The 13,608-nt window shown below is 40.5% G+C and overlaps 1 protein-coding gene across 1 annotated transcript in view; it reads left to right on the top strand.

Moving 5' to 3' along the window:
* Positions 1-13,608, top strand: part of mrpl1 (mitochondrial ribosomal protein L1) — a 46,154-nt gene that overhangs the window by 14,580 nt on the left and 17,966 nt on the right. The window contains exons 8-9 of the mRNA XM_034171201.1: positions 1,879-1,979; positions 5,436-5,517. Of these exons, the coding sequence (XP_034027092.1) occupies positions 1,879-1,979; positions 5,436-5,517 (183 nt within the window). The remainder of the gene's footprint in view (positions 1-1,878; positions 1,980-5,435; positions 5,518-13,608) is intronic.

Raw genomic sequence — 13,608 nt, 5'->3', positions numbered from 1 at the left:
AACAAATTCCAGGAGTGAGAAGGTGGAGGGTAAATTTCAACTTCTGCCATGTCAGAAGGAGTCAAAATCTGTGTAGATTCACTGATTTACACGTGTAAAGAAGACTAACTTCTTACTGGTAGTAGTTTTTTTTTTTTTGGACTTGCCTCCAGAATATTTGATTCAGCTCAGCTGCAGACCCACAGGAGCTCTGTTGAGCAGGGTAGAAGTGAAGCTGGAAGATAGCTTAGAAGACTGCAACCCCACAGCCATCGATCACTAATAGACTCAACAAAAATATAAACGCAACATTTTGGTTTTGCTCCCATTTTGTATGAGATGAACTCAAAGATCTAAAACTTTTTCCACATACACAATATCACCATTTCCCTCAAATAAGCCATAAGGCGTTTCAGAGAATTTGGCAGTACATCCAACCAGCCTCACAACCGCAGACCACGTGTAACCACACCAGCCTAGGACCTCCACATCCAGCATGTTCACCTCCAAGATCGTCTGAGACCAGCCACTCGGACAGCTGCTGAAACAATCGGTTTGCATAACCAAAGAATTTCTGCACAAACTGTCAGAAACCGTCTCAGGGAAGCTCATCTGCATGCTCATCGTCCTCATCGGGGTCTCGACTTGAGTGGGCAAATGCTCACATTCGCTGGCGTTCGGCACATTGGAGAGGTGTTCTCTTCACAGATGAATCCTGGTTCACACTGTTCAGGGCAGATGGCAGACAGCGTGTGTGGCGTCGTCTGGGTGAGCGGTTTTCTGATGTCAGTGTTGTGGATCGAGTGGCCCATGGTGGCGGTGGGGTTATGGTATGGGCAGGCGTCTGTTATGGACGAAGAACACAGGTGCATTTTATTGATGGCATTTGAATGCACAGAGATACCGTGACGAGATCCTGAGGCCCATTGTTGTGCCATACATCCAAGAACATCACCTCATGTTGCAGCAGGATAATGCACGGCCCCATGTTGCAAGGATCTGTACACAATTCTTGGAAGCTGAAAATGTCCCAGTTCTTGCATGGCCGGCATACTCACCGGACATGTCAACCATTGAGCATGTTTGGGATTCTCTGGACCGGCGTATACGACAGCGTGTACCAGTTCCTGCCAATATCCAGCAACTTCGCACAGCCATTGAAGAGGAGTGGACCAACATTCCACAGGCCACAACTGACAACCTGATCAACTCTATGCGAAGGAGATGTGTTGCACTGCATGAGGCAAATGGTGGTCACACCAGATACTGACTGGTATCCCCCCCCAATAAAACAAAACTGCACCTTTCAGAGTGGCCTTTTATTGTGGACAGTCTAAGGCACACCTGTGCACTAATCATGGTGTCTAATCAGCATCTTGATATGGCACACCTGTGAGGTGGGATGGATTATCTCAGCAAAGGAGAAGTGTTCACTATCACAGATTTAGACTGGTTTCTGAACAATATTTGAGGGAAATGGTGATATTGTGTATGTGGAAAAAGTTTTAGATCTTCATCTCATACAAAATGGGAGCAAAACCAAAAGTGTTGCATTTATATTTTTGTTGAGTGTAGTTCTCCATTTGAACCAAGTGAGGGAGATGTCAGAAGAGTCTAATTCTGGCCTCAGTCTGCGCTGCTGGAAGGGTCTTCCTTTTTTGTACTGGTAACAAAGTCATTGTGTATAGTTTTAAACACTATTTTAAAGTTCGCAAGTCCAAAAGTAAAGCAAAAGCAGGAAAACAAAAATGACCAGTTCTTTGACAGTGTATTTCTACTTCTTTTAAAATGAGACCTCCCCACGTGTGTCTTTAAGTTCTAAACCTGTCAACTGCCCTCACACACAGTCGTTCATGATGGCCTCTAATAAAAGTCGTACTCTGTCCATTTCTGTCTTAGGCACAGTTGGTGTCGACATTCCCAAGATGGTCGAGGTTTTTAAGACTGGTTACGAGTACCAGGTGGATCACCAGTGCTACATCATAACCCAGATAGCAACGGTATGTCACAGCAGCAAACATGGCGAGGGAAAATGTTACCAACAGAACCACCTGCAAGGTTTCTGCTTCTTTACTCTGAAGTTTCTCCTCATTTTCTCACTCAAGCACAGGGATGTGTTCATAATAATCTTGTCTGAGTGCTTTTCATCGAAAGTCACAAGTACCGGCGCCGGTGATGTTTGAGTCAGTGGTTCAGTGTCATTTTCATTTGTTGTTTAGATTCAAAGAGATGACAGAAAGAAGTCTGTACTAATGAAGGCTACCTGTGGAGGTTGGAAAATGTTTTTAAATATATGACACAGTTCTTAGGAGGGCTGTAAAGCATCCAGAGTTTTACTAATCACCCCTCTGATTTTATTAAAAACAACAACAAAAAACCCCCGCAAATTTAAGAACGCTATTTTAACGTCCAGCCGATGGTGGGGTTTACAGCTTCGCACATTAACCCCCCCCCCCCCCCCCCAAAAGTTTCTCGTTCAATATTCACCTTTTAATTCTCATCCTTGTCCTTGGTCTTCTGCATAATTGTTGTATTTATTTTAATTTTATTCATGATACCTTGCAACTTTATCAATGAACATCTTGCATCTTTTGATTATGTTACTGAAATTATACACACGCTATTTATTAAAAAATAAAAAAATCTGAATCTGTTTTTTTTTTTTTCTCAAGACCTACGTAGAGAGTATAAGTTGCAGTTTTTTTTTTGTTTGTTTTGTTTTGTGGTAACAAGTTTTAGAGGTCCTACGACTTATACTCTAGTGCATCTTGTACGGTGCATCCGACAAGTATTCACAGCGCTTCACTTTTTTCACATTTTGTTATGTTGTAGCCTTTTGCAAAATGGAGTAAATTCATTTTTCTGCTTCAGAATTCTACTTATAACACCCCATAACGACAACATAAAAGTTTTTTTTTATTATTATTATTATTTTGTTTTGAATAATCAGGTCCCATCTTATCTTAGGGACCTCGTAGTACCATATCACCCCAATAGAACGCTTCGCTCTCAGACTGCAGGCTTACTTGTAGTTCCTAGGGTTTGTAAGAGTAGAATGGGAGGCAGAGCCTTCAGCTTTCAGGCTCCTCTCCTGTGGAACCAGCTCCCAATTCAGATCAGGGAGACAGACACCCTCTCTACTTTTAAGATTAGGCTTAAAACTTTCCTTTTTGCTAAAGCTTATAGTTAGGGCTGGATCAGGTGACCCTGAACCATCCCTTAGTTATGCTGCTATAGACGTAGACTGCTGGGGGGTTCCCATGATGCACTGTTTCTTTCTCTTTTTGCTCTGTATGCACCACTCTGCATTTAATCATTAGTGATCGATCTCTGCTCCCCTCCACAGCATGTCTTTTTCCTGGTTCTCTCCCTCAGCCCCAGCCAGTCCCAGCAGAAGACTGCCCCTCCCTGAGCCTGGTTCTGCTGGAGGTTTCTTCCTGTTAAGAGAGTTTTTCCTTCCCACTGTAGCCAAGTGCTTGCTCACAGGGGGTTTTGACCGTTGGGGTTTTACATAATTATTGTATGGCCTTGCCTTACAATATAAAGCGCCTTGGGGCAACTGTTTGTTGTGATTTGGCGCTATATAAAAAAATTGATTGATTGATTGATTATTTTTGCAAATTTCTCTTTGCTCAATACTTTGTTGATGCACCTTTAGCAGGAATTACAGCCTCAAGTCTTCTTGAATATGATGCCACAAGCTTGGTGCACCTATCTTTGGGCAGTTTTGTCAGTTCCTCTTTGCAGCACCTCTCAAGCTCCATCAGGTTGGATGGGGAGCGTTGGTGCACAGACATTTTCAGATCTCTCCAGAGATGTTCAAATAGATTCAGGTCTGGGCTCTGTCTGGACCACTCAAGGACATTCACAGAGTTGTCCTGAAGTCACTCCTTTGATGTCTTGGCTGTATGCTTAGAGTTATTGTCCTTCTGAAAGATGAACCGTCGCCCCAGTCTGAGGTCAAGAGCACTCTGGAGCAGGTTTTCATCCAGGATGTCTCTGTACATTGCTGCATTTATCTTTCCCTCAATCCTGACTAGTCTCCTAGTTCCTCCTGCTGAAAAACATCCCCACAGCATGATGCTGCCATCACCATGCTTCACTGTAGGGATGGTGCCTGGTTTCTTCCAAACATGATGCCTGGCATTCACACCAAAGAGTTCAGTCTTTGTCTCACCAGATCAGAGAATTTTGTTTCTCATGGTCTGAGAGTCTTTCAGGTGCCTTTGGGCAAACTCCAGGCCAGCTGCAATATTCAGCTTTTGTCTTCATCTAGTGGGAGATGTTTGCATTTCTGGGGATCTGGTACATTTCCTACTTGAGACCCAAAATTCAGTTCAAAAAGGCATTTCTAAATGTTGTAAATGCATGATTTATTTTATTATTGTTATTTTTTATTAAAATTTTTTTTTGTTTTGTGGCACACAGAGCTTAGACCTTCCAGTATTATAATGTATAAAAATTGAGATTTTGAGAGTTTTACAGTTCTTGAGTTTTAAGATATGAACATTTGCTGGAAGGATGTACGTAAGAATGGAATTTCTCCTTATAAGCATAAATTACACTTGTGAATAGTAATAATAAATAATAACAGATTTCTGACGTCCGCCAATCCGGATCTGGATTACCTCCAAAATTCAGTAGAGTCTTCATGCCCTGTTATCTATTTTTGGTGCAAATTTGGTGAGAATTCATGCAGAAGTTTTGACGTAATCCTGCTAATAGACAGATAAATTAATAAATAAATGCCAATGATTTTATGACAGCCTTGGCCAACATAATTATTCATAACTATATAGGGCTTTTCCGGCTATCAAAGCATTAATCAAAATACAATATTAAAAGAATGAATGTCAATAATAAAAGTACACTAAAACAGTGCACAAAAATCCCAAATTAAAGATCTGATAACTCAGAAAAAGGTGTAACTTACACTTGTTTTTTTTTTCCCCTTTACAAGAGGCATATTTTTGTTTTTGATGGATGCAAATTATGCTCCAGAAAATGAACGAGGCAAAGCACTCAAAGTGCAGTTGAAAGCATATTTATTGTTGAGTTGTGTTTTTTTTTTTTCGTTTTTTTTTTTCATTTGACAACATTGGAGGGTGAAAAATGAGAAGTATAAGTCAATTAATAAATAAACGCATGAATAGTCATGAAATGGAGCATGATTAAAATGATTGTCTTTGCTTTATTTTGACATTTTCATCCATCAGCTGTTTGTTGATGCATACATTTAGTGGTTGATTTATTTTATTTATATGTGTCATTTTTCATCCTCTGCAGACAAACAGCTTGCACAGTGACACTTTGAGGGGGAAAAAAAAAAAAATCAGATGGAGAAGTGAAACTTTGCTGTGCTTAGAAATCCTATCTGGGCAAAAAGATGTGGAAAATACAAATCCAATATTTCTCGAAATAATTTTGTTTTTATGTTTGCCGTTTTCTGTAAACAGCTCGACATGCCCACAGATCACATCTTTGCCAACCTGCAGGCCATTCTGACTGATGCATGTTCGCACCGACCAGCTGAGTTTGGTAAGTTCCCTAAAAACGGTCATCACAGTGTAGCTTAAAAACAAAACAAAACAAACAAAAAACCTCCTATAGTCAAACACATTCATACCCAAAAACAAGCTGTGAGCTGTGTCCGAGTGAGGAACGTCTCCACGGTGTGTTACAGCAGCTCGTTTTTTTTTTTCGGGGATCAGCTCTTCGTTAGCTTCTCTCTGGCTGTAGTAATGAGATGGAATATTTGTCAGCTAATGAAGCCTCATCAGCACGAGAGGCTCCAATGATCTAAAAATAATTAGTGTCGAAAGCTTGCTAAATAACACATCATTAATGGTGCACCCACTCGAACCGCACAGCTTCAGGAAGTTTAGTGAGTCTATTGTTTTTCACCCATATGTAAGATGGAAAGAATCCGAGCAGAGATCTTGTACTTTTTGTGCTTACAGATCTTGCTTCAGACTCCCAGTTTTAAACTTGGTCCAAAAAAGCAAAACTGCACACCGATTTATTTATTTATTTATTTTAAAAGGCGTAGTCACTTTTTTGAACTCTTACAGATTTTCTTTGGCATCACTTTAACTTTGTTCAGATAAAGAATTCACAGTCTTACATGGTCAATATCATCACAGTCTGCCATGCCTGGAAACATTCGAGGGTTAAAATACAGTGACAAGACAGCGGGACACACTGGGGAACATGTACTGCTGCGCTACTTATACTTCCGTCAGCAACGGGCGTCAAAATCCAACCCATTGTCCATGTCGTGACACTTGGTTAATAGATCAAGCAGGAGATTGCCTGTTGGAGTGAAATACAGTGTGGACCTTGTGTCCTGCATGGATGCTACGGTAACCATGAAGGCCCAACAGGAACCGTGAACACGAGACGGCTAATGGGGCTCTGGTGAAACAAGAAGTGCTCAACGGCGGATCAGGCGGAGGAGGTGATGGCTTGTAATCCAACTGGCTGTGAAGGCAGATGAAGGGTCCAACAAGTCCTCAGATCCCAATCATCTGGGTTTCCCATCCGTTGGTCCAGACTAAGGATCTGTCAAACACAGTGTTTGTCGGCATGCAACGATATTCCCACATTAAAAAAACCCACGCAGATCCACGGTGGATGCAGTTTTTCTCCACGCCCACATCTCATCTGGGAATTGATCAAGAGACGATCTTCCTCATCATTGAGGGACTGCCACAACCGTCAGCACCATGGAGCTGAAGAAGAACAGCACACCTTTAAAAGTGACAGAAAAACAAAATGCAAATTATAAACTGACAGCAGTGGACACTTTCCCATTCAATTGAGTGGTGAAAGTGGGTTCAAACCTTAGACTGGTTGTGTATGGATCAGGGAAGCATCTCCACTTCTGCATTTTTGACAACAGGGATTCACTTCCGGGTATATACTTCATGGTTTATTTTTTGATGTACGTGCCCTGTGCACAACCTTAAATTGTAACAGACATTGACGTGCACAGTGACATGTTGAATTAACCATCTTAAGTATTGAATCCCATGTGTCCTTGGCTAGTGAAAGGTTTCAATCTTGCTCCCAGGCAATTTTAATCCTGTCAGGAGAGGGGTATTTCAAACTGGTTTGTCATAAATAACAGATATTAATCCTTTGCATGTTGGTTGCAATTCCAGAAGCTTGTTGGCTGCATTCAAGTCTGGTGCCTGAGGGAAATTTTGCATCTGACATTGGAAAAAGCACCTAGTCTGCATATATCTGAGGAAATGCCAGTTTGGAAGATTAAAGAAGTTTCTTTAAAGCCCACTGCACTTCCTTCTGTACTGTTTTTGAAATACGGGATCAGATAAGGATAAGGATAGAAAAGATTATTTGATTGAATTGGAGAATTGGGCACTGTAAACCAAAGTGTTTTCTCATCTGAGCCCCCGCCCTCACTGTACACCAAACTACCAGATTGTTAATTCATTAGTTCCCGGGTGGAGGTAGTGGGGATCCAAGCACGGCTGGAATAGAAAGTTTTTGTTGTGATTTTTTTTTTTTTTTTTTTTTTTTTTTTTTTTTGGGACAGGATTCAGCTCCAGTGACGCACATGAAGGACGGTTGTCTTGGTTTTGCAAAGTAAAGCTAAAATGTAAGACAGCGTATGTTCGCTGCCTGATAGCAATAGCAGCTGCTAGGTAGAGCCAGGACTCCTTGGATTTTTGGAGATGGCCTTTATTCATTTGAGCATGTTTGCCTCTTGAGCTTCTGGCAAAATTCTGTTGTACCTGCATTAATGGTAAATGTCCTCCAGGCATTGACATTAATCTTTTTAGTGTACTTGTCCTATAGGAAAAGCTGGTTGTCCTGACAAGCGAGCGCCGCAGGCGCGAGCTGCGTGAAGCGCGCCATACACCAATGGCGTGTGTCACCTAGGGTTGTCTGGGGGCATGCTACTGTGGAAGTACTGAAATTACACTTTTTCATAAATTGCTTCTCTCCTGTGTGGGTGGTAAAATTGAATTTCCCAAAAATAAATTTTATCACATATTGCATGCATAGCCTATAGCCTTTTAATCTGTTAACCAAGACATAGCTCATAATGTTTCTGTCCTGCGATTGTTCATAATTGAGGAAAAAATTTAAATAATTGGTAAATGCCAATATGCATCTGCTTCTCTCCTGTGTGTTTTCTGAATTAATCACTGTTCAATGCATGATCATTTGCCAGTATGTATTTTATAAAGCAAATCAAATTATTTTATTTCAACATTTAAAATGCCTTACTGGTCCACAATTTAAGGAAAACCCCAACAGACATGGCAGTATATTGTGTTGTCCTCTTCCTTGTGCCCCAGCCACAGATAATCCTGTGTCCAGCTACTCACAAACTTCCTCTCTCCTCCTTTCTCTTCATACCTCTTCTTTGAAGCTTCTACACTTGCAGGGGTTGATGCTTTGCGTTTGACTGGTGTTTTCCCTGGTATCTGGCCCAGGTTCGGAGGTTTTAGAAAAGACATTCTGTTCAATATAGTCTTCAAAACGCGTGTTAATCGATGCGATGTTCATTATCTAATGTTTCCCGCCACAGCATCTTGGAAGAAGATGCTACGAACGCACACTCCATACAGTGGTCTCGTGCACACATGATACAGGGTTCTCCCCAGAACGTTTTAGTATAGCGGTGCTGTTGGCAATTATCGCCCGAGGCGGTGTGCGCTGCAAGTCATTTTGACTGGTTTTAGATGCATTGAAAGCAAGAATAATAGACAAAAAATTTACACTTATGTTGTAATATCGAAGTTCTTTTTTGTATTTTTCTGTCTATTTTAAGAAAAGAAATGACATTGAAAAGTTTAAAAACACATTAATATTTGATGGACATAACATTTGCTCTCTTCTTTGAAAATGACACACTGTACCTTTAGTCCAGTAAGAGTCCAGGTAGAGTTTTTCTGTCATGTTGACAGTTTAGCTTTTTTTTTCTCAACATTTTTGAGTGAAATTACATACTTATTTAAAAATAAAAAAATTATATATATATATATATATATATATATATATATATATAATCCCTAATTGTCTTGTTTGAACAAGAGCTAAATCTGGACTGATTTGATTGTCAAATCAGAATCAAATTTATTGCCAAGTAAGTTCTCACATACAAGTAATTTGATCTGGTGTCATTGGTGCATAAAAAACAATAATAAAAATAAATGAAAAAAAAATTCTGGAAGAAGTAAAGGAGTAAATCTGCTCTTTTAAAGATGAATCCTGGATGAAAAAAACTTTCTGAATCAGTTTTTCACACTTTACTGTTTCACCGAGGCTGTGTGGTGAAGATGATTGTTTATTAAAATTGTTTCACTGCTTTTTTACGTCTAATAACACTTTTTCCTCCTCCTTCCCTCCATCTCTCTCTCCTCTCCTCTTTCTCTCTGTCTCTCTCTATCCTCTCCTCTTCTCTCCCTCCTCTCTCTCTCTCTGTGAGGGAACGAGAGATTCTTCACTCTCACACTGTATTTGAGCAAACTTTGGAAACAGGAATGCTTTCAACTATAAAATAAAGCCTATAAATGAATTTCTGGAGGTATGCAAGTAGAAGGAGCTCATTTTATCTAAAAACTTTGACAGTTTTTTTTTTTTCCGCTGCAGCGCTGCTCGACTCTATGTCTGTGGGGGAGTGGAGGGGGGAGCGGCCAGTGCAGCACAAACAGCCTGGCTGGATTTTAGAAAAACGACCTGATAGCAGAGTGTGACGGTGCTGTCAGAACACTGTGGCGCAGCGCCGTTGTTCCATTGTTTGGGGAGAACTCTGTGTTACCATGTTTTCCTATTGTCCACTGCATGGACAGTGGCAGGAAAAATCGAAGACACTTTCTCGCGAGGTGCGAGAAGAATTTGAACGTTTTAAACCAAAAAAAAAAAAAAAAAAAAAAGCCACTTGTCCAGTCGGACAATGATTTAGAGCTACTGCTTGTCCGATCACATTTTACACTTGTCGCGGACAGTCGGACAAGCGTTAATGTCGATGGTAGTCCTCCATGTCAAGAACCTTGAGTACAGGCTGCTGTGGGGAAAAAGTGCGAAAAACGAAAGTTATTTGCTTTTCCATGAATTTCACCAAGTTAATGAAAAGAATCCAGCTTCATCATAGATGGTTCCTCTTGGACTGTGGCCAGTCAGACTCCTCTGCACAACACATGGGCGGTGCCGGGGGTGCTAGGGGGTGCTACAATTCCCCCTGGATTTGTCATAGCACCCCATAAATAACAATAATTTCAGTGAAATCGTGTGAAAATGCTGTAGTACAGCGAGGAAAATAAGTATTTGAACACCCTGTGATTTTGCAAGTTCTCCCACTTAGACATCATGGAGGGGTCTAAAATTTTCATCTTAGGTGCATGTCCACTGTGAGAGACATAATCTAAAAAAAAAAAAAAAAAAAAAAAAAAAAAATCCAGAAATCACAATGTATGATTTTATAATAATTTATTTGTATGTTACTGCTGCAAATAAGTATTTGATCACCTACCAACCAGCAAGAATTCTGGTTCTCACAGACCTGTTAATTTTTCTTTAAGAAGCCCTCTTATTCTGCACTCTTTACCTGTATTAATTGCACCTGTTTGAACTTGTTACCTGCATAAAAGACACCTGTTCACACACACAGTCAATAACACTCCAACCTGTCCACCATAGCTAAGACCAAAGAGCTGTCTAAGGACACCAGAGACAAAACTGTAGACCTGCACAAGGCTGGGATGGACTACAGGACAACAGGCAAGCAGCTTGGTAGAAGACAACAACTGTTATGATTATTTATTAGAAAGTGGAAGAAACACAAGATGATTGTCAATCTCCCTCGGTCTGGGATTCCATGCAAGATCTCACTTTGTGGGGTAAGGATGATTCTGAGAAAGCTCAGAACTACACAGGAGGACCTGGTCAATGACCTGAAGAGAGCTGGGACCACAGTCACAAAGATTACATTAGTAACACATGATGCTGTCATGGTTTAAAATCCTGCAGGGCAGCAAGGTCCCCCTGCTCAAGCCAGCACATGTCCAGGCCTGTTTGAAGTTCACCAGTGACCATCTGGATAATCCAGAGGAGGCATGGGAGAAGGTCATGTGGTCAGATGAGACCAGAATGGAGCTTTTTGGAATCAACTCCATTTACCATGTTTAGAGGATGAGAACAACCCCAAGAAAGCCATCCCAACCGTGAAACATGGAGGTGGAAACATCATACTCTGGGGGTGCTCTTCTGCAAAGGGGACAGGACGACTGCACCGTATTGAAAGGAGGGTGGATGGGGTCATGTATTGCGAGATTTTGGCAAACAACCGCCTTCCCTCAGTAAGAGCATTGAAGATGGGTCATGGCTGGGTCTTCCAGCATGACAGTGACCTCAAACACACAGCCAGGGCAACTAAGGAGGGGCTCCGTAAGAAGCATTTCAAGGTCCTGGAGTGGTCTGGCCAGTCTCCAGAGCTGAACTCAATAGAAAATCTTTGGAGGGAGCTGAAACTCCAAATCTGAAAGATTTGGAGAAGATCTGTATGGAGGAGTGGACCAAAATCCCTGCTGCAGTGTGTGAAAACCTGGTGAAAAACTACAGGAAACATTTGACCTCTGGAATTACAAACAAAGGCTACTGTACCAAATATTAACATTGATTTTCACAGGTGTTCAAATACTTATTTGCAGCAGTAACATACAAATAAATTATTAAAAAAAATCATACATTGTGATTTCCGGATTTTTATTTTTTTTTTTTTTTAGAATCTAAGTAGGAGAACTTGCAAAAACGCAGGGTGTTCAAATACTTATTTTCCTCACTGTGCATATGCCAGGCCTGTGTGTACCGCTGTAACGTTTCTACAAAAAATGGAGAAGACGACTTGAGGCTAATCAATGTAGCCACAAAAGCTAAAACCTTCAAAGCCGGTTCACGGATTAAATAAAATCTTTTAATCTGACCTGTTGCCAGAATTCATCATCACAGATGAAAACTGTTCTCCACATGTTCTCCCTTGTTTTTGAAGATGACGTCTGGAAATGCGTTAATTCGTTATGATGGAAGTTACTTGTTAAGGGTTTTTTTTAAGTTTTTTTTTTTTTTTTTTTTTTTTAAGAGTTTTTAAAGAAGTCCCTCAGCATCTGGCTGCTCTGGGTGAGTTTCTCAGACTGGGCTGAATGACACCAGTGCTTTGTCCCACCACCAAGAAGAAGAAGAAAAAATAATATGATAAATTAGACTGTTAAAATGCAATGACATCATCCTTTCAGTTTTCCACAGTAAGACACTTGTGGCATTTTCAGATTTATGTGATTAAATATTCCATTCATAAAAGAAAATAAACATTCATTAACAGAACTGATTGTTTTACACAAAATGAGTGTAACGTGATGTTCAATGACATCATGTTCAACAATGTCATGATAATAATAAATTTAATTTATAATGTACCTTTCATTAATAAAAATCTCAAAGTGCTACAGGAAAAAAAAATAAAACCAGGGATTAATAAGAGAATAAATACAGAAAATCATAAGATAAAAACAGTCACCAGAATAAAATAAACCAAAATAAAATAATATAATAGAATAATAAAATAGAATAAAAAGACTAAGATGCAACAGATTCAAATTACTGAGACCTGTGATAGGCCTGTCTAAACAGGTATGTCGTGAGGCTTTTTTTTAAAGCTTCCATAGTTTGTGGAGCCCTCTGATGGTCAGGGAGGGAGTTCCAAATATGAGGGTCAGCTGAACAGAAGGCCCTGTCTCCCATGGTGTGAAGCTTGGTGTGAGGGAGATGGAAAAGATTAGTGTTGTATGCACAGAGGGAACGGGAGGATCTGGGGGGAGTGAGGAGGTTTTTGAGGTATGTGGGGGCATTGCCATGGATGCAATGGTGGGTGATGAAAGCAATCTTAGAATGGATTCTGTAGGTGATGGGGAGCCAGTGAAGGTTATGGAGTATAGGTGTAATTTGCTCCTGTTTACGAACTCTCATCAGAATTCTAGCTGCACTGTTTTGAATGTATTGGAGCCTTTGAAGGTTTTTTCCAGACATTCCAAAGAGCAGGGAGTTACAGTAGTTAAGCCTAGAGGAGACAAAGGCATGGATGAGTTTTTCAGCATCAATGATGATGTTGTAGTGCAGTGAGTGTAGTTTGAAGTTGCTGAAATGGTTCAGTTTTTGCTGCCCACATATCCATGAGTGGAACTGGAAAGAAGTCAAGTCTGTGTCATCTAAAGAACTACACGAAGAACAGCAGTAGGCACAGACAAACCAGTGACCTGGTGTCACTCCTGGCAATTAACCCTCAAAGAACATGGCCTCTGGACAGGAACCAAATCATTGATGGTTTGCTCTTAACCACAACAACAGGCGCAATGTACTGTTATGAAGACATCAATGGTAGATATAAGAGTTTTTCTCTGCCTGCTGTTAGCATTTTTTTCCCTGAGGCTATAGGCTACATGTGTATGTCTGTGGATATTTATATTGAACAGTAGCCTAGGTTTGTGTGTGACTTTGGTCATTCTGTATATGTCGCGGCTCGTCTTTAGTCTTCTCAGGATGTCGTCTTTTAGATAACACAAACTAATTGCAAGTGATATGCTAGAAAATGACACAACACTTTAG

The sequence above is a fragment of the Thalassophryne amazonica genome, chromosome 5, assembly GCF_902500255.1.
Source record: "Thalassophryne amazonica chromosome 5, fThaAma1.1, whole genome shotgun sequence".
NCBI classification, from domain to species: Eukaryota; Metazoa; Chordata; class Actinopteri; order Batrachoidiformes; family Batrachoididae; genus Thalassophryne; species Thalassophryne amazonica.
The sequence above is the reverse complement of the archived record's forward strand: the minus strand, read 5'-3'. Positions and strand labels throughout refer to the sequence as shown.